Genomic DNA, 21,898 nt, shown 5'->3' on the forward strand with positions numbered 1-21,898 from the left:
TTATGTATCAAAAGTAAAAGTACAAGTACAAATCATTTCAAATTCCTTATATTAAGCAAAGCAGATGGACACATTTTCTAGTTTTGATATTTACAGATAGCCAGGAGCATGCTACAACTCTCAGAAATAATTTACAAACGCAGCATGTGTTTTGTGAGTCCGCCAGATCAGAGGCAGTAGGGATGACCAGGGATGTTATCTGGATAAACTATGTGAATTAGACCATATTTCCTTTCCTGCTAACAATTCAAATCATCGAGTACTTTTGGGTGTCAGGGAAAATGTATGGAGTAAAAGGTACATTATTTTCTTTAGGAATATAGTGAAGTAAAAATTAAAAGTAGTCAAAAACATAAATATTAAAGTAAAGTACAGATACCCCCCAAAACGACTTTACATTATTTTTACGTTACACCACTATGTGCCCCAAATGCAATTCTGAAGTCTAATACATCAACAGCGCGATTTCAACTGATTCTTACATTTTTTGTGTCAAATTAACTAATTATTGTATTTTGTTGAATTTATATAACAACATTCCAACCTTGTTTAGCATGATATATTCGAGTCCAATTGTGGCATGATTCCACTGTTTTCTGTCGGTTTGCATCACTTTCATTGAGGGGCTTTTATTTTGAAGGCGATCCCTCGAATCCGCTATTGTTGCTCACGCTAATGTTGTTCACAACACACTGGTCTGGTGACGAAGGGGTGGAATGCCTTTTCACATAACAATTACTGAAGCCTATCACATTGATAGCTTCCAATAGTTCATCAATTTGTGAATGTTCAATACATTTTTACTACAGGCTCGCTAGATAACAGGACATGTTAGCGCCCGCGGGTTATCTAGCAAGAAATCAATAAGCTAGCTAGCTGTTTTGTTGCAAAGGAAGAAGTCCACCCGAAAAGAACGAGGCCTGGGGAGAATTATGGCAGCAACACCGGTAGCTAATCGATAGATAGGTGAACTCTTATTTTGTACTCGTTATATATTCGAATATATATTTAATCTCATAGCTAGATGATTTAGCTTGTCATTGAGTTAACGTTAGCTATGTTAGAACTGAAAGTGTCAAATATCCGAGATAACTACACTTCTAACGTTACTTTAGCTAGCTTGCTAACTAACAGCTATCTCTAGCCTCTATACACATATACGCTTTATTTAGCTACAGTTTCAACAGCTCTCTTGTAGTATAATACGTTTGATGAGATATATTATAGCCAGCAATCTATTTTGACGTTAAACTTCAATAATCTACACTTTGTTGTGGCTAGCTTGCCAGCTGGAGATTTGTTAACGTTTTCTAGCTAGCTAAGTAGCCACTTGGGTCAAGTGCTAGGCGAAGTTATTTGACAGCTAGTTAGCTAACGTTGGTGAGCCAAAATGTTTAGCATTACAAGGTAGCTAGTTAGTGCACTTTAAAGTAAACATAATTCATATTAATTGATCTCAGGTATCTGCACAGAGGGAGCGTCCCATAGTGACACCAACTGACAACCTTGCAGAATTTTAGCAACAAACATAAACAAGAGCCAAATGGTAAAGAACCCTCCAACGTCACTGTCCTCAGGGAATATGCCATATATCTTGTAAGTTTATGTGCTTATGTTTTAACTCTGTGTTTTACTCAGGTTTTGCAAGCATTTGAACATGGGGGACATGAAGACCCCTGATTTTGATGATCTTTTGGCTGCCTTTGACATCCCCGATGCCACCAGTTTGGATGCCAAAGAGAACATCCAGGAGAGTCACGATGAGGCAGAAGGTCAGCTGAAACACACAGGGATGTGTATGGATGACAGCTTATCTGTTCACCAAGCTGTGGGTGCATCTGATGTACCTGCTGTCAGTGTTATAGTGAAGAACACAAGTCGCCAGGAGTCGTCTGATAGTGGTGGAGAGAGAGAGGGCCCACACTTTGGACACCCATTGCAAAATGGTTTCAGGGGGTCAGGGGCCACCATGGAGTCTCACCAGATAGACCACAGTGGTTCTAAGTCTTTTGTGTCTGCTTTGAATGGGGGTGGCTCAAGAGGACTCTTAGGGAAGACCCCCGTCCAGCACAAACTTGAAGGAACGCCATCCTTCTCACAGTCCTTTTCCCAGTTCAGCCCCATCTCTAGTCCAGAATCTGAAGACAGCCGAAGCAATGGAGTTGATATCCGTCCAAAACAAGAGAGACCCTACTTCCCTGCTGCCTCTATATTTATGTCTGCAGAACCCCCAATGTCAGACAATCAGAAAAAACAGCTGTCTTACAGCATGTTTGACAAGTGCCATGAAGTAGACTGTGACGTACCTGAGAACCTTCCAAGGAGCAAAGGAGAATCTATCAAAGCAGAGGATACCAGGACAGAGAAGCCTGCCAGTAATGTCAGTGACCAGAAGGTAAAGGGAGATTGTCATAGTAGTGCAATGCTCCCTACAAATGATCATAACAATATTGAGTCAAGCAGTAACGTTAATATAGTGGCAGCGTCTAATATGCCCACATCTCATCCATGTGTCAAAACTCCAACATCAAAAGTATCGTCATGCCTTGAGGCATTAGTGGCTCTAAATGCCAGAAAGGATCCCAGTGAACAACCAAACTATCAAGACTTATCATTGGCTCATGATGACAACATAAAGGTTAGTCCAAAAGTGCCCATGTCACCACAAAGTCCCAGGAGTCCTCTTGAAGCTGTGAAGCGGTTAATGAAACCACCTGACAGTCCTGTAAGCATTTGCAGTAACAGCAGTGGCAAGGGATCCCCAGCACTGGCATCTGGCTCACCCCCAGCCATACCGAGGGTCAGGATAAAGACCATTAAAACCACGACTGGGCAAATCCAGCGCACGGTTACCAGTGTAGTACCTGATTCAGAAAACGAGGACGTTCACTCTGTTGAGTCCTCTCCATCCCAGAGTATGATTGTTGAGGATGCCTACCCTAGTTTGTCTCCCTATCCCTCTCATAATGTGATAAGTGATATTATTGTTGATATGCCCATCAAAAGTACACCAGTTGGTGCTCTGCCCTCAAAGGTTACTGATACTAAATTAGAGGGGAACTCCAAGAGGCCAGGACAAATGCAGTCCGCAACTATTTTTCATAATACAAGTAGTCCTGTTATGAGGTCTATGCCAGTTGCCCAGCATGGGCCTTCTACACAAAAGAGGATTTCATCAGTTCAAACAGGCAACTCCCCCAATACAAGCTTGCTTCCCAAGGCAATGCACTTAGCTAACCTGAACCTAGTCCCTCACAGTGTTGCTGCCTCAGTCGCAGCACGCTCCACCTCCCATCAACAGAGCCAACAACACACACTTTCCTCTTCTATGGTGTGCAGCACTGTCCCATTGGTACACCAAGTGAAAAAAGCTGCCCCTAATCCACGTGCTGCCATTCCTAGCACAGCAGCAGGAACTTTAAACAGACTGTTAAATAATGCCAACCCTGTACCCACATATGTACCCAACCTAAACCCACCACCTGAGAGCAACATCAACTTGCCACCACGTGGATATTGCTGCCTGGAGTGTGGGGACTCCTTTGGGGTAGAGAGGAGTCTTGTTTATCATTATGGCAGGAGGAGTGTGCACATTGAAGTAGCCTGCACCCACTGTGCTAAGACCATGGTATTCTTCAACAAGTGTGCCCTGCTGGCACATGCACGGGAACATAAGAACAAAGGTGTGGTGATGCAGTGCACACAGCTCTCCATGAAGCCCATAGCAGAGGGACAGATGTTTGCACCCTTGATCACTGAATCCTCTGTGCATGTGGGCTCCCATGTGCCCCCATTATCCTCAACTAAAAGCCAACCAGTCATGCCCCTCTATCCAGACAAAGTCATCCGCCACAGACTCCGCTGCCTCGAGTGTAACAAGCAGCTATTGGACTACAAAGGTCTCGCAGGCCATTACCAGAGGTTGTCGGAAGAAATGGAGGGACTGGTGAGAAATAATTCAATTGGAAATAATTATAATTGCTGAAATGTTCAGTATCATAGGCCAGGTAAAAATGAGAGTATTTCTATATGTTTTGCTCTGTGTTATTTTGTCATATAGATGTGTAAGGTGTGCTCAATGCTGCTACCCAACAAGTGCAGCTACCGGGCTCACCAGCGTATTCATGCCCACAAGTCCCCTTATTGCTGCCCTGAGTGTGGTGCGCTGAGTCGCTCTGTGGATATACAGAAGCATGTGAAGGAGAACTGTCTTCACTATGCACGCAAGGCTGGCTATAAGTAAGTCATTACTAAAGTATATGCTCAGTGGATACATAACACAAAACTATTCTTATAATGTTGTCCACTTTTTTGTAAATCCTTTTTCTTCTAGGTGTCTTCATTGTGATATGGTTTTCATGTCATTTAATGTGCAGAAGAGTCACATTGAGGAGAAACACTGTGAGGTCTTCTATAAGTGCACCATCTGTCCTGTTGCTTTCAAGTCTTCTGGTGGATGTCAAATGCATTTGACAACTAAGCACAATGCCAGCAAAGTGTCCCCTCAGTGAGTTTGTGTAACTAAATGCATGTTCTGAAATGGGCATATTTGCAAACACATTTTAAAGTTTGATGTGATTGATTTCAATGCTATTTGTTCTAATTGGGATGTTTTTCTGTTCCAGGTTAATCTTCAAGTGTTCTTGTGAGACGGTGTTCAAGAAAAAGCAGTTATTGCTTCAGCACTTCTATCAGAACGCCAAAAAGCGTGCTACCTGTGTGTTCAAGTGCCCTGAGTGCACTTCAATCTTCACCCAAAAGCTGCCGTTAATGCAGCACTTCAAGGTATGGCATCATCATCATCTTCAATCTCGTCACATTGACATAAAAGGGCACATAATGCTCAGTTTTTAGCTCTGTCTTTTTAAAGCTGTCTGTCTATATTACAGGGGGTACATGGAGGAATCTTCAAAGAGGAGGTGGAGAAAAGCACAAAACCACCAGAGATGACTGCACAGCACCAAGATGTTACCTCGGGATTCCACCAGCCAAAGGTAAACACTCCCATAAAACACTCAGATGGAACCAGAAAAAGGGCCAACTTGGCTGCTAGAGACAGCAAGCCCAATCTGAAGAATGCTGGCTGGAACTGTGGAGAGTGCCTACACTGGCTGCCTGACCGAGAAGCCTATGTCTCTCACATGAAGAAAAGCCATGGGAGGGTGAGGATCAATTTGGTCATTTTATTGCGCATTCAAACAAATTGCTGTAGCATTTATACTATAGGACAGATGATAATTTAGGGACCACCTCAGATGTGGGATTTACAACCTTCAGGCCCCTTAATGAAATGAAATAATTCAGCTCAACCCTTAATTAAGTAAATCTGCTCTCTGTGCATTCTGTAGTCATTGAAGAGTTATCCATGCCGGCAGTGTGAGAGGTCTTTCAATTCCTCTACAAGTTTGAGAAGACACATTCGCAATGACCACGATGGAAAGAAAAATACATTTACCTGCTGGTGAGGGTTTCATCCTGAAATCTACATTACAGGGCCGGTTTCCCAAAAGCATCTTAAGGCTAAGTTAATCTTTGGAACCATAGGATCTTATTGTTCTAAGATTAACATAGCCTTAAGATGCTTTTGGGAAACTGGGCCCAGTACATTGCCTCCTGAAAGATTGGGGCATAACTGGCACTTATTGGCTGCTGGGTGGCTCCACAGTAAATGGACAAACATGTAAAAACAAAACGGTGGTTACCACATTTTATGACTATTTTTAGTATGATATAATTTATTCTTATTGTGCAGGTATTGCACAGATGAGAGGACAACATTCACTACAAACATCATGTTGAAGAACCACATCAGTTTGATGCATGGGATCAAAAATCCAGACTTCAGTCTGTTAAAATCAGCCCCTCTGGATAGCAGTAAAGCCTTGGGAGAGGTGATTTTTCTTTTAAAAGTAATACCAATATGTATGATCTGTCATATTTCATTTCTTCAGCATTTTACACATTGTCAAAAAATATACACTTTTTAAATATAATCATCTATAACTTTGATATGCAGGGACCTGTTTCAAAGAGACCTGCTGTTGAGTCTGAGGGAGAGGGGCAGGAAGGCGCTGCCCTAGAAGGCTCCCCCGCCAAGCGTCTGAAACATCAGTTTCGCTGCTCAAAGTGTGGCTTCACCACAGAGGATGGCACACAGTTCCAGAAGCACATACCTCAGCATAAAACTGATGAAAACACTCCCCAATGCCTGCACTGTGGATTATGTTTTGCGTCCCAGCTATCTCTCAACAGACACCTGTTTATTGTGCACAAAGTCAAAGAGCCCGAAGAAGAGAGGAAAGAAAGGATGGACATGGAGTACGAATGCAGAAAGAAGCAGGAAGAGGACGTGGGGAAAGCAGTGGGTGTGAATGAGCGAGAGGACTTGCCACCACCATTAGTTAAATCTGACCCCCAACGGGCAGAGGATCCAACCAGGTTGCACTGTGAGCCTGCAGTAAGACTGACTGTAAATCCACATACAGCTTTCACCTAGAGTTTCATGGATAGTGTCATCAGCAGGCAAAATAAAATCAATGAGAGCAATTTTGAACTTCATAAAAGCTGCAATCTCCATTTCCTTGGGTAATAGTAGTTTAACTTCAGATGCTTGACATGCTGCACTAAAGTGGTACCTTTTTTAATTTAATTTTTTGCCTTTAAACTAAATGCTTTTTGTGTTTCTCAAAGCCTTGAGACTGGCAGTTGTTCCAAATCAATTGGGTAATTTTAGAAAAAGATTATAATGAATTATTTACTTTGTTTTACCTTTGAAGCTTGCATGTTTTGTATTGTAATACATGTATTAAAATGCCTCTGGTACATAACCACACCCACCTGTAAAGGCACAGGGTTTGGTTCATCAATATTCTGTAGTTCTATCAGTTACGTCCCTCAGGCTTACCTCACATTTAGTTTCATATCATAATGACTTTGCTTTAGTTTATGGCAGCCATATCATATGCTTGGTTTCATATTTTTGGCCTTATAAAATACATAATAATAGATGGCGCTTCAAGCAGGTCGTGGCTGTACTGGTGTTATGTAACAGTATTACAGCTTCTATCATACTGTATGTTGAAATATTTACTCTTACCTAGGTACCATTTAGCACAGATTATATATTTTATATCCATTCCATACCAAAAATAGTTTCACATTCATTTATTATGAAAGCTGGCTAAACTACCCAAATAGCACTTTTCTACAAGATCAAATACAGGTGTTGGAGTTAAATGCCTTGCTAAAAGATATTACCTTTTTTTACTACTGATTTTGTAGCTTGGTAAAAGTGAGCATTCATTCATTTAAAATGCTCTTATATCTATATTCATAGTAGTGGTGACTTGTCTTAGTGATGTCATTGATGTTTTTCTTGGTTAGTTATCTTTGGTGAGTGTGAGAAAGCATCTGTTTTGCAAGATAATGCAGGGTGTTGGAAGTGGCTCATTGCCAGCAGTGTACTAAGGCAATTAAAAGAGCAGTGATTTAAATGTAAAGGGTTAGAGCATGTCTGAGTGCATGGGAACATGTTGAAATAAGCTGATGATGGACACCTGTGCAGCTGTATCTACCTCCATGGTGTATGGCAGTGATTGTTAAACTTGGGATGTTTTGGGAGATTTCACTTTTGTTGCAAGCAATGTCAAATTAATTATTATTCTCAATGTATATCTCCCACAATATTAAATTTTATAAATTACTTTGGAGATTATTTATAGTCACATTGACTTATCTTGTAAACTTTCTATTAAAGTGCTGTATGAACTGTTCATTTTCTAGTGGTTATCTGATAGTCAGTGTTCATCCCAAACAGAGCCACTGTTAAAACGCAGTGTCTATGAAACTTCACATCTCAGTGTTTTTATATAGCCTGTCAAGAGAAACTTTGTACTTTTGATAATATGTACAATATTATGGACATGTAAACTAATCCATGTACACAGTAGCTAATGAACCCTTTATATTTGCAGCATTTCTTAATCCATCACATATATATTCAACCTGCATCGGCCATTGTGCCTTGCTGTAATGTTTACTTCAAATAACTGCAAATAAACATGAACGTGTCAGCATAAGCATCCTTTGTCCTGAAATGATCCCTTCTGGTATAGCTGATCTCCCTTCTGTGATGAAAATGTGCTGGAGAAAAAAAACATGTTTGCCCTTCAAAAGGTTTTTTTCTCAGTCCAGTCAAACCAATATGGCTAGTGTCTCCCCGTCTCCCCAAACGACTGGACAATATGATGCGCCAAATCCAATCCCAGTCAAGTAATAAGCAGTAGCCAGCGGGGTTGATAATGAATGACTTAATCTCATTTCAATAAACGGCGCGTGAACATATAAATGCTCGTGCTGTGACACGAGAGCACGAAATTCCCAAGAGCAGAGAAAGGGGTGGTTTTAACCTTGACAAGTAGCCTACCATATTCTGTACACAAATACTCTAGTTTTTTAAAAAGGATGACGAGAGGCACATTGACCTGCAAATCGGGACTTCTTTCTTGCTTTGTTCTACTCTCATACATAGGTATGACATCTTCGATGAGTCTCAATTTAAATGAACTTAGAAATAAAGTTTCAAACATCAAGGTAAATCAGAGGGGAAGTTTATGGGCAACTGGTAAGTTATTGTCATTTATAAAGTGTCACTAGAAATTATTTCAAAATTGAGGCTAGAGCACTTTTTTTTACTTTACAATTGAATTTTGATGTCATGTTATATCACCATAATATGTTGGTTTAGTTTAGTGAGATAACTCCGTTTACTATTTGTGATTAGTCATATATTGATAACATTTTAAAATGTATATTTTGTCCTTAGGCCATTTCATGGGCAAGAAAAGTGTGGATAGCTCGTTTTTGGAGTCTTCCTTCCGGGGTGGAAAGATCCCTTTTGGAGTTCAGTCTGCCAACCCCAAGCGCAAGGCAGAGAGTTTGACAGAGCTGTTAATTGAAGAGGTGCTGAAAAGTGCTCTACAGATTCCGCAGAAACGGGGCATTAGATCGGGTGAGTTAAAAGGGGTTTAAGGTATCTACTGTAAGTGAATGGTGTATGTTGATGTTGGGTTCTTATTGTACATGTATCACATTCCATATGATACATTCATGTGCAAGCAGTAGCCTATACTGTATGTGTGTGTACCGTACCAACAGAGAGTACATTAATTACCGTCTCTGCCTATATCAGCCTAATGCCAGATTGGTCGCAGGCACATGCTGCGTTGTAATTTCCCTTGTGTATTTCGTGTTGACCTAACAGCACAATGTATTTTTATTTCATTTGTTAAATTGTTAGGCGGTTTTCCTGATGAAATTACTGGACATCATTTGAACCAACAGAAATAAACTGAGAAGGCAGAGGGCACGCAACACCTGTACAGTATCAACCCAGAAAGAAGATGAATGGAGGATTTCAATAAAGTCATCATATCGACATTCGCAAGATGTTAATCTAAACCAGCGTTTCTCAAACTCGGTCCTCAGGACCCCAAGAGGTGCACGTTTTGGTTTTTGTCCTAGCACTACACAACTGATTAAAATAATCAACTAATCATCAAGCTTTGATTATTTGAATCAGCCGTGTAGTACTAGGGCAGAAACCAGAACGTGCACCCCTTTGAGTCTCCAGGACCAAGTTTGGGAAAGCTGAGCTAAACTAGCCTAATGTATTATAAAAAAAGGTTATATATATATATATATACATATATTTCTTCCCATAATTATATACTCTTGTAGTGCTTCTCATATCTGAATAAAAATTGAATAACAAAAATGTTTCATGTCTTGAGGCAATTTAGGTCACTGTCACCCACATTTATCATATAAAATGAAGCCTGTCCACTACACTTATTGTTTTAGCAATTAATCGATGTTCTATCAACACTTCTTTACACTATAAACGGATAATGTGTTCAGCCTTAGAGCATATACCCTTCACATCACTTAATGCTTTGATTATCAATGATGTGTGATGTGAAGATATACCAAAGATTATATTTTACATAAACCTTGTCCATCTGTGGTTATACACTGAACAAAAAATATGAACGCAACATGTCAAGTGTTGGTTTCATGAGCTGATATATGAAAGATCCCAGAAAATGTTTCCTTATGCACAAAAAGCTTATTCCTCTCAAATGTTGTGCACAAATTTGTTTACATCTCTGTTAGAGAGCATTTCTCCTTTGCCAAGATAATCCATCCACTTGGCATATCAAGAAACTGATTAATCGGCATGATCATTACACAGGTGCACCTTGTGCTGGGGACAATAAAAGGCCCCTCTAAAATGTGTAGTTTTGTCATACAACACAATGCCACAGATGTCTCAAGTTTTGAGGGATTGCGCAATTGGCATGCTGACCAGGGGCGGAGCCAGAGGGATGTCCAGGTTGGCACTGGACACCCCTGACATCTGATTGGCCACCCCGGGTGCCACCCTAAAATTGTATTCGCTACTGGCAGTTTGATGCTGATTGACATCTCATTTCACCTCTTGTTGAAAGAAGCATTTATTTTGACGTTAGGTGGCGCATTTTTCAAATCGAGGACGAGGAAGAGAGAATATTAACGTTGGTTGCGAGATACAGAAGAAGAAGAAGAAGAAGAAGAAGAACATATAGAAGAAGAGATAATATTTCCACAGCTTCACGATCTATTTTCGAGATTGGCGAAAGCATCATATTTGAAGTAAGTTTTAAGGTTTAGCATCGGGTTTAGGTTTACTGAACAACTATTACGAAAGTTGAGTCGCTGTGTAAATTAACTTGAATCCTTTGGCTCCATTAACAGACAGTTAATCAGATAAGAGAGATCGGTTCCCAATTTAGCCTAACATTATGTTTACATCTGTGCTAGTAATAAACGCATATACAGTGCAGTGTCGTAAATGACAGTATACGAATGTTTAGCTAATGTGGGGTAACTAGTCGGCTACAGCTGTCAGTGTTCAGCAAGTTAACATTCAGCAATTTGGAATCCTTTATTTCAGTTAGATTTTTGTACTTGAACTCAAAACCAACTATTGTTATTATCAATCTGTTAATGTTACTCAAAATATTACCACAATTAAACATGAAAAGAAAGGGAGAGATATCACACTTCTTTTTAAAGAAGCACAAACAGGCAGATCAGGTGCAAACAGACCCCAGCCCTTGCATCACCACTGGACCCCAGAGCAACTCCCTACCTGAGGCTTGTCAGAGTCAGTGTGGTCAGACTTCACAAAGACTCAGTCTACCACCACTAGGTCAGAGCAACTCCCTACCTGAGGCTTGTCAGAGTCAGTGTGGTCAGACTTCACAAAGACTCAGTCTACCACCACTAGGTCAGAGCAACTCCCTACCTGAGGCTTGTCAGAGTCAGTGTGGTCAGACTTCACAAGGACTCAGTCTACCACCACTAGGTCAGAGCAACTCCCTACCTGAGGCTTGTCAGAGTCAGTGTGGTCAGACTTCACAAGGACTCAGTCTACCACCACTAGGTCAGAGCAACTCCCTACCTGAGGCTTGTCAGAGTCAGTGTGGTCAGACTTCACAAGGACTCAGTCTACCACCACTAGGTCAGAGCATCTAGCAGGCAGTCAGTCACATGCCCAGTTCAGAATTTAAGTTTAGCTTCAGTTTGTAATAGATTATTTTGTCAGGTTAAACCTCACTTTAAAATGTTGGTTGTTGATTCATGTGTGTTTTTGATGGCTGTGGCATTTTCATTGTGATTATACACTAAAGGTTCTTGTCTTATTTTAATGTAATAGATGTATCTAGGGATGACACAGAGCAAGACAGTGAGCCAGAGCTACCAGGAGATGTCATCCAGCCCCTCCCAACTGCATCAAGCACCAGATCTGCTGTTCCAAAAGGACCCAATGGTAGGCCAGGCCTATACTTTAATCTACACATTTTAGTTAGCAGCTGTTAGTATCTAATCTTGTGGATCACTTAATTATACATTTCTATAGAGATATGACACATTATTTAACATGTATTTCAGACATTTCAAGATCCAGAGAAAAGGGTCCTGTACAGCTGTGTTTGAAAACATTTCCCAGAACTCAGCATGGTACTAGGAAAAGGGCTTTCTCCAGCTCCTGGTGTAAGGACAATTCATGGCTTGAATATTCTGTAAGTCAAGATTTGACTTATTGTTTCGCATGTAGGCATTTTTTCTCTGCCCAATGCACCTGAATCTGCCTTCACATCACAGTCAGGTTTTTGTAACTGGAAAAAGGCTCTGTTTAAAGACTCTGGGTTTAAGCTCCATTCGAAGGCAGAGCATCATATCAATGCTATGTATGCTTGGAATCAGCATAAAAGGGCTATTGACAGCAACTCATCAATGTTAGATGTCATAAATGAGGACCGAAAAAACAAAGTGGAGGAAAACTGTACTGACATTAAAACAATTGCAGATGTGCTCCTATTAACTGCCACTCAATATATAGCGCAGAGGTCATCGAGAGTCTGATGACTCTCACAACAAGGGTCATTTTTTGACAATCTTAGAAGAAATAGCAAAGCATGACCCTCTCATAGAGAAAATTATGAATATGGCAATGCTAAAGTACACAAGACACCAAATCCAGAACAAAGTTCTTGAGGGCTTAGCTGAGATGGTACAAAGGGAAATATTAAGAGAAGTAAAAGAAAGTGAAGTTTTTAGTGTAATTGCAGATGAAACCAAAGATTTAAGGAAAAAAGAACAAATGTCTTTAGTGTTGAGGTACTATTACATCCTCAAACTTTTTACAGTTTCTGTCAGCTGAAAGATAAGATGCAGCAGGTCTCACAAAAATGATAATTGATTGCCTTGAAAATCATGATCTGGAATACAGAAATAATCTTGTGGGGCAAGGCAATGACGGTGCATCCGTCATGAGCAGAAAGCATTCTGGTGTCTGCACGGATTAAAAACAGTGCAAGATTAGTATTTTTTTGTGCACTGTAATGCACATTGTTTGAATTTAGTTCTTGACGATGCTGTAAAATTAGTGCATGAGGCAGTTAACTTTTTTGCTCTCCTGCAGAAGCTTTATTACTTTGTATCTGGCTCATACGTTCATCTCAAGTGACTTGTAGTTCAGAAAGAGCTGTATCCACAGCAGCAGCCCAGGGAACTACAGAGATTTACGGATGTAAGGTGGGCATGCAGTACATGAAATGGCCGTAATCTGAGGGACAGTCTTCCAGCAGTTCTGAGAGTGCTACAGGATATCACACTTGAAAATAGTGGTGATAGATCAGTGGAGGCAAGGGGCCTTCTTTCTCAGATAGAGTTACATTTCATAGGGCTTTTGGTTACCTTTTGTGAAGTGATTGGTGATGCCAAATATCTTTCTGGCATGCTCCAATCAAGCTCTCTTAACCTAGCAAGGTCTGTGGATCTAGTAGGTGCCCTTACAGACACATTACAGGACTACAGAAGTGAGGGTTACTTTGGAGAACTATGGAAAGAGGTTGAAGAGATTGCAGAGCATTGCAAAAAAAGTGTACAAACAGTGTCTAAAAGACAGCCTAAAACAAGCTTAAGATTTCACGACTCATTGATGATGAGCACTGTAGGACAGAAAAATTGTGACACAAGTGATGTTGAGAGCTTCCAAAGAGCTGTCTTTTATCAGGTGCTTGACAGTCTCACAACTGAGTGGCAGAGGTGTTTTTCAAAGAAGAATTGTGAGATAATGCAAGGGGTCCAGTCTTTCAACTCAAAGAGTACAACATTCTTGAATGAGGAGCCTTTGAGTCAGATTTAGAGGACCTAAAACATGAGGTTCATCAAACCAAGCAGCTTCTTGATAGGAGATAGAAAAGTGGAAGGGACAGACCTTCTACTCTCCTTGACTTTGATGTGTTTCTAGAATATTCTCAGCTTTAAAACTGATTAAATCCCAATTTAGGACAACAATGGTTGACGACAGGTAAAGTCACCTCAGAATTCTCAGTGTTGAGTCGAGGAGGGCATGCTCCCTCAACATGGATGAGTTTGTGAAACATTTTGCCAGTTCTCACCAGAACTGCAGAATTATGCTGTTTTAAATCTACCTAGGATAATTTGTCACTTAGGCGGTCCCTCTGGTCATGATTAAAACCTGCATTGTGTACTAGCTAGGACACTGACATTCTAAAATGATATATCCAAAGGGTATCATGTCACACAGATTGAATTTGGTCTTGATTAGGCCAATTCCAAAATGTTTCTTTGCTATTAGTTAAAATAATGTATATGAGCATAAATATGATACTGTAAGTTTGTAATATTGATGGGCACCAAAATTATTAATATTTTTTATTATACCTGGTATGTCAAATTGCAGTGTGTTTTTTTTGTAAATAAACAATGCAATTTATGTAACACACAAATGCTATATTATCTCCTTGGTGCTTGAGCTTTATTTTCTGAAAATACTTTGTATGTTCAACACTTATAGGCCCAGATTATATATTCATGAAAACAGAGTGACCCAAGTATCTCCAGTATGTGAGTGTGTGTGTGTGTGTGTGTGTGTGTGTGTGAGAGAGAGAGAGAGAAAGAAAGAAATTGAGCTGCAGTTCTGAGGTAGAGACTGTGACTATTCATAGTATTTTGAAGAATTACAGTGAAGTAACCCTTTTGGACCATACTATCACACTATCACCACATTTAAGAACTCCGGGTTAAGTGAATTATCACTTCTACCTCTAATCAGCAATCATAGGATTCATTCATGCTCCTTAGATGCTAGGTTAGGGTTACACACAAATTTTCTGTCATGGCCTATGGACTCCCTGAAGTAGCCTTGGCCAACCCACGTATAAAACTCTAGTTCCGCCACTGATACTGACTGCAGGAATGTCCACCAGAACTTTTGCCAGAGAATGTAATGTTAATTTCTCTACCATAAGACGCCTCCAACGTGGTTTTAGATAATTTGGCAGTAGGTCCAAACAGCTTCACAACTGGCAGACCACGCGTATGGTGTCATGTGGGCGAGCGATTTGCTGATGTCAACGTTGTGAACAGAGTGCTGCATGAAACTACTGACAACGAACACAATTGCATTTTATAAATGGAAATTTGAATGCACAAAAATACAGTGATGAGATCCTGAGGCCCATTTTTTTTCAAGGTATCTGTGAGCAACAGATGCATATCTATATTCCCAGTCGTGAAATCCATAGATTAGGATCTAATGGATTTAATTCAATTGACTGATTTCCTCATATTAACTGTAACTCAGTAAAACCAATGAAAATGTTGCATTTATATTTTTGTTCAGTATAGTCGTGACAGTGATAGACGAGTCGGGCGCGCCAGAAACCTGGATCGCGAGCCTACCACTCCATTTCACACCATGGATGAAAGCACATTTAATTTCATATGTGTGCACGCGCCCCCAAAAATGTAGCCTAATCATAGAATTACATACAATCCCGTTTAATTCAATAGGATCTCTGTAAGTGTAGTAGTAAAGATTTGTCATTTAACTTTTAAAATGTATTACCTTATATTCGGGCATAAACACAACCAGTCATGACGTTTTCATCTGATTGTCAAACAGTCTCTTCAAACGGCTCCTTTACTAGGCTACCCGCACGTGCACGTTCATCCACTCGCAACATATTTCCAGCCTCCAAACAGTGGTGAATGGAAAGATACATATTTTATACAAAACACCAAAAAGTGTAATAACATTTTGAGATTGTCATTAGGCCAGAATGTTTTCGTCCACTGCTGTCCGCGCGCATCTCGGTGTCTGCCAATCATCTCTGCCTTGACAAAATGTAAATGTTCTCTTAGAACCACATCGGATTTTGGAGTTTAGGCTATATCACCAGTTTAAGTCCATTTGCTCATTTCTTTGACATAAGGTAGCCTAATGATAGGCATAAATAATGGTGTTATAGCTCAGTTTTCTTGACATTTTGTTTGAATGATTGTGACAGGCCCATGTTTTACCGGTTTGGCGTACCACCGCTATTTATTTTGCAGGCGTGCGCGGTTCGCGCGAAGGAGGAGCATTTCGGCACAACACCGGGACGCCATACCTGACCGAGGATACATTCACCCCCGGCTTCACACCCAAGATTGTGGAAGGCGAGAAAAAACAACTAAGCAATGGTTTCCACTAGATAGAACAGCCACAAAGTCAAAATTGCTGTCGTAAAAATGATCGAAAACAAAAATACGCTTTTTTTGTCTTAATTTAAGGCTAGGTTTAGGCATACGGTTAGCAGTGGGATTGCGGTTAGGTTTTATATCAGGTTTTAAGAAGATACTTTGTAGAAATAGTTTTTTTTTTCATAATGGGGTTGGCTAACTTCCGGATACTACTTCCGGGTTTATGCCTAGCTAGCTGCATGTGTTTTTAGCATTATGCCGCTCATAGTAATGTGTGGTTTTCCATGTAGTGGCAAAACACGAAGAGCGGTGGAATTACAGGAATATTTTGAACGGAATACAGAGAGAAAGGTTCACAATGTAGGAGATGGAACGTTGGGAATTGAGAAGAACGCTGTATACGCAGGTATGCTGAAAGTTAGCTGATTAGCTTGCTACAGTTGTTAGCTAGCTGAACGTCTTAGCTAACAGTAGCTAGCTCACATATGCCTTTCAACCAAAAGAGGTTGGTGGCACCTTAAATTAAGGAGAACGGGCTCGTGGTAATGTTTGGAGCGGAATGGTATCAAATACACGGCTTCCATGTTTTTGATGCCATTCCATTGGCTCCGTTTCAGACATGAGCTGTCCTCCCCTCAGCAGTCTCCACTGCCCAACCACTTTGTTCTGGGCAATGTTGCTGTTGCCATGCATGTAGCCTACACTCCCTTTCTGTACCGACTTCCCGAGATTATAGAAATATAATTAATTATAGTTCTGTGGTTCTAACTTGCTGTTCTAGCATAGCTAGCTAACGTATCTGAAAACGAGTCTATCTGGTGTGACCACCATATGCCTCATGCAACACGACACATCTCCTTCCAAAATACAGTTGATCAGGCTGTTGATTGCGGCCTGTGGAATTTTGTCCCATTCTTCAATGGCTGTGCGAAGTTGCTGGATATTGGCTGTAACTGGAACACTGTCGTACACATCAATCCAGAGCATCCCAAACAGGCTCAATGAGTGACATGTCTGAGTATGCAGGCCATGGAAGAACGGACATTTTCAGCTTCCAGGAATTGTGTACCAATCCTGGCGACATGGGGCCGTACATTGTCATGCTGAAACATGAGGTGATGGCGGCGAATGAATGGCATGACAATGTGCATTCAAATTGCCATTGGTAATATTGTGTTCATTGTCCGTAGCATATGCCTGCCCATAACCACCATAGGGCAAACCGCTTGCCTACACGATGCTATCTGCCTGGTTGATGCCGGGATTAATCTGTGAAGAACGCACTTCCAGCATGCCAGTGGCCATCAAAGGTTAACATTTGTCCATTGAAGTAGGTTACGACGCCTAACTGCAGTCAGGTCAAGACTCTGGTGAGGATGACGAACACGCAGAGGATCTTCCTATGACAGTTTATGCAGAAATTCATTGGTTGTGCAAACCCACAGTTTCATCAGCTATCCGGGTGGCTCGTCTATGACTATCCTGCAGGTGAAGAAGCAGGAGGTGGAGGTCCTGGTCTGCAGTTGTGATGCAGTTGGACGTACTGCCAAATTTTCTAAAACAATGTTGGAGGCAGCTTATGGTAGAGAAATTAACATTTAATTCTCTGGCTTCAACTCTGGTGGACATTCCTGCAATCAGCATGCCAATTGCACACTCCCTCAATTTGAGACATCTGTGGCATTGGGTTGTGTGTGACAACTCCACATTTTAGTGTCTGTTTATTGTCCCCATCACAAGGTGCACGTGTGTAAGGATCATGCTGTTTAATCAGCTTCTTGATATGCCACACCTGTCAGGTGGATGGATTCTCTTGGCAAAGGAAAAATGCTCACTAACAGGGATGTAAACAAATTTGTGCACACAATTTGAGATAAATAAGCTTTTTGTGTGTATTGAACATTTCTGTGATTTTTACTTCAGCTCATGAAACATGGGACCAAAACTTGACATTTACGTTTATATTTATGTTCAGTCTACAACCAGTTAGCACTTCGGACATTTCTGAGTTTCCTAGTTCCAACTAGCACGTGAACGCAGCATGTGCCAATATTGCCCCATAAATTCCTCCCCTTATGTATTAACAACAGTGAAGCGATAGCCAATAAATAGGATATTGATTGTAGTTTCAGCTCACATATTAACATTGTTGATATATGTTTCACAGATTCTCAAAATGAGAAAAATGTAAGAGGATCTCTAAGAGCTGAAGCAGAGAGGTGAGTGTACTGCTCATAGATTGTGTAACGTTGCTGCCTCTATTTCCAGAATCATTTGATTTGTTTTGAAGTTACAGATAAGAATTCATAAAAAATGTTGGTTTATTGCATTAGGAGAATCAACAAAGAGGATATTGTAATTCTGGATTCATTGAACTATATCAAAGGTAAATGTTCTCCATTTGTTTTTTATAATTGATTTTGATCGATATTGCAAATAAAAGTGTGTGGGTGGCTATGGCAATAAGGTGCTTTCTACATATATCACCTAACCTAAACATCTTTAAATTTGTGTTTCTTCTATTGTAATCTATTAGGCTACAGATATGAACTTTTTTGTCTGATCAAACACACACAGACGCCTCACTGTCTGGTATGTAATATGTTGTTGATGGAAAACATGATTTTAACAGTGGCTGTGCATGATACCCCTTGGGGTAGACTAGCCATTATTGGTGGGTGGAGTTTGCACTCTGTTTCAGATTTAGGAGCACCATGGCGTACAGTGCTTATGTAGTTTAGGTGTACGCTACCATTCAAAATATGTTTTCTTTAATTCATGAGATTTGTTTTCTCGGTGACACTGAGATTTACCTCTTAAATGTACCATATTTATTCATGAAGGTTTATTGTTTGACGTCAGCCGAAGTGAGCTCAACATGGAACACAGAAAGGGATGTTGAAGAGCAGTACACTCAGGAGATGTAAGTAGACCAAGTTACTTTCCCTTGGACAATTTTTATTTTGCTCACAGGATTTATAAGAGCTAACGACAGTACTGCTCAATGACCCGCCTTGTTCTCAATGAGTCATTGTATGTCTAAACAACATGGCCATCTCCACATTTTAACAAATGCAGACTACTTTTTGTAAATGTTTTAAGATACCATTGATGCCTAATTCTTGCTCATGTTGTGTTATTGCCTAAATTGGCAACAGTTAATGTATTTCTATTTGGTAGAGAAACACATTGACAAATTGAATAAACAATTGTCTGATGCATTGCACTATAGTGTTTTGTAGTTTATGCTAATTTTCAACACCTGCCCCTAAATAGGTTTTTATGGAAATAAAGAAATATATAATCAATAAAAGAAATCACAATCTCATATCAATATATTGCATTTGTAACCTTTATTTAACTAGGCAAGTCAGTTAAGAACAAATTCTTAATTACAATGATGGCCTACACCGACCAATCCCGGACAACGCTGGGCCAATTGTGCGCTGCCCTGTGGGACTTCCAATCACAGCCGGTTGTGATACAGCCTGGAATTGAACTAGGGTTGCCAGAGATGCAGTGCCTTAGACCGCTGCACCACTCGGGAGCCCTGATTTACAATGACATTTTAGTCATTTACATTATCACAATTATATGCACAATGAAAATGTCATAGGCTTCAATTAGATGCATGAGTGAAATTCCATTTGCTAATGTGACTTGCAGACTCATGGTCTTTGGTTCTGCTTTTGCTTTCACAGCCTAGATGCGCTGGTGCTGAGATTTGAAACTCCAGACTCCAGGAACAGATGGGACAGTCCACTTTTCACCATTCAGAAAGAAGACACACTTCCATTTGAAGCCATCTCTGATGCCATCTTCAAAAGGAAAGCACCCCCTCCTAACCAGTCGACACAGAGTGTAAGAAACTTGTTTACATGCATAAATCACAAAGTAATGTTTCTGCATGCAGTTGGTAGTTTCAGGTTTTAAGTGAAGTTTTTCATCCATCTGTTGCAGCAACCACTGTCATCTACAAACTTCTTGTATGAGCTGGACAAAGTCACACAAGATGTGTTGATGGTGAGAGCCTTCATATTTATCAGTAACTTCCTTTTATTGTTTTTTCAATCCCTGCATTGGTCACCCCCCTGCTGTTTTCTTCTGTTTCTGTTTTTCTTTCAGGATCATTTGTTGAATGTATTATTTTTTAATGCATAACATTATTGCTTCAGTTGTGTTATTAAATACTGTCTGCAATGCTGTCTGTCGGAAGAATGTATATTGACTCTTTCTGTTTGTACCAGGCAATTCTCAACTCCCAGAAGACAAGTGTTCCAGGGGATCTCATTGCTGTTCCAGGAGCTACAGAAAAGATATCCTTTGCCACATTTTGCATGTTGCTCACATATACCCCCCTCCTCCTTCTAAAATGTATTATTTATTTGACAGTCTCTCATGGACGTATTCTTTTTATTTTAATCACCACCTCACAACAGTCTAGCACCAACAGGGGTTAATGTCATCTTGTATCAAATAACTGGATCTCTTAGCATGGGGCTGTGGATAAATGGACATCCATCAAAGAGTATCTTTCATTTGATGCAGTTGGTGGTGCAGCAACTGAGCCACCAGAAAGGTATCGCCATCAAACACATAGGATGTTTGAGACAGGGACCAAATCATTGGAAGCATGGCGACTGGCTTTTATCAGGATTCCGAAGCAGACTCAGAAACCAGTACTTTGTTGTTCCCCCTGCAGCTCACTTTGAACAACATAGCACAGGCAAAGTAGTGCTAGTGGAGTCTTGAACTACAAAATGTGAGTTGAATATTGATTGTCTTCAGAGAGATGATGTTTCTGCACAGACTTCTGAAAGCATATATTCATCTCTTCAAATTGTGTTTTCGGGACATAAAGGGGCCGAAGCCAAATGTATTCGATACTGTAACCTTGCTTTCAGCTCTGACACATCAGAGAATTCATGAGTGTTTATCACTGTGTTTCCTTAACCTGATGTCAAACATAGAACTGACCAGAAGTCTAAACATGGCAGAGCTCCGGAAACTACGACGCCAGTTCATCAGCTACACCAAGATGCACCCGACAGAGAATATTGGACACATTGCTAACATGTTTGTACAGTATCTAAACAAGAGTATACATTGATGACTTTTTATTTTAACGCCTTTGGTTCAGGTCAATAAAATTAAGGATGCCTTGTATGATATGTTTACATTGTCTGAGACAAGTACATTCATTTTAAGTGTCTTTGTGTGTCTCTTAATGTGTTTCAGAGGCTGCATCGAGGTTGCCCTTTTGGTATGACTCAAAATGGATCATATTTAGCTGTTAATGTTTCACAAAATTATACAAGACTGCAAACTTATTAGAGAGGAGTCTGGCAGGTTTTTGGGGTAAATCTGTAACAATCGGTCTATTAATTAGTACAATATAAATATTCTTTATCCAGTTTATTTTTGTCCTTAGGAGGCCAATGCAAGATGTTTCTATTGGGGTTTTCCCCATTGGTTTAGTATACTAAGCAGTCTTTACACAAAGCATAGATTAAAGTGACACTGCATGACTGCTCAATTTCTTAGTTTGTAATATTTTATATTTGTCAATACGCATTGATTATTGCTTTTAATTCTATACTAGTCTAACATTGTGGGTGCAATGTATAATTCATAATACAAAACTACAAAACCATACACTGACATTTAAGAATCATGGATTAATGTTTATTGAAACATGCACTACCCTGTGCAATAGGATGGTCAGGGATTTTGTTAGCTGTTTTCAGTGATAATACGGCACAATACAAAATGTCAGTTCACTTGTGGCTTCAGTCCTCCA

At 40.2% G+C, this 21,898-nt stretch overlaps 2 protein-coding genes across 6 annotated transcripts; both read left to right on the forward strand.

Annotated features, from left to right (window-relative positions):
- The first annotated feature begins 688 nt into the window (after positions 1-688).
- On the forward strand, positions 689-8,078 carry znf592 (zinc finger protein 592). 4 transcript variants are annotated; one of them, XM_029668001.2, is made up of 10 exons: positions 689-966; positions 1,461-1,546; positions 1,639-3,946; positions 4,061-4,239; positions 4,334-4,507; positions 4,626-4,785; positions 4,890-5,162; positions 5,349-5,461; positions 5,753-5,909; positions 6,017-8,078. In XM_029668001.2, the coding sequence occupies exons 3-10, from the start codon at positions 1,658-1,660 to the stop codon at positions 6,494-6,496; spliced, it is 3,825 nt and encodes a 1,274-aa protein (XP_029523861.2). In that variant the 5' UTR covers positions 689-966; positions 1,461-1,546; positions 1,639-1,657; the 3' UTR covers positions 6,497-8,078. The 4 variants fall into 4 exon arrangements, with proteins under 4 accessions (XP_029523861.2, XP_029523863.2, XP_029523864.2 ...); XM_029668003.2 differs by having other exon boundaries at positions 5,753-5,891; XM_029668004.2 differs by having other exon boundaries at positions 4,890-4,994.
- Positions 8,079-10,600: 2,522 nt separating this feature from the next.
- On the forward strand, positions 10,601-21,275 carry kti12 (KTI12 chromatin associated homolog). 2 transcript variants are annotated; one of them, XM_029668005.2, is made up of 13 exons: positions 10,601-10,692; positions 11,759-11,872; positions 11,995-12,125; positions 14,429-14,478; positions 15,970-16,074; positions 18,266-18,317; positions 18,432-18,484; positions 18,635-18,690; positions 18,942-19,021; positions 19,800-19,959; positions 20,059-20,121; positions 20,346-20,414; positions 21,065-21,275. In XM_029668005.2, the coding sequence occupies exons 3-13, from the start codon at positions 12,061-12,063 to the stop codon at positions 21,206-21,208; spliced, it is 897 nt and encodes a 298-aa protein (XP_029523865.1). In that variant the 5' UTR covers positions 10,601-10,692; positions 11,759-11,872; positions 11,995-12,060; the 3' UTR covers positions 21,209-21,275. The 2 variants fall into 2 exon arrangements, with proteins under 2 accessions (XP_029523865.1, XP_029523867.1); XM_029668007.2 differs by lacking the exons at positions 10,601-10,692; positions 11,759-11,872; positions 11,995-12,125; positions 14,429-14,478; positions 15,970-16,074 and adding an exon at positions 16,092-16,504.
- Positions 21,276-21,898: the final 623 nt, after the last annotated feature.

This window comes from Oncorhynchus nerka, linkage group LG9a, assembly GCF_034236695.1.
Source record: "Oncorhynchus nerka isolate Pitt River linkage group LG9a, Oner_Uvic_2.0, whole genome shotgun sequence".
Classification (NCBI taxonomy): domain Eukaryota; kingdom Metazoa; phylum Chordata; class Actinopteri; order Salmoniformes; family Salmonidae; genus Oncorhynchus; species Oncorhynchus nerka.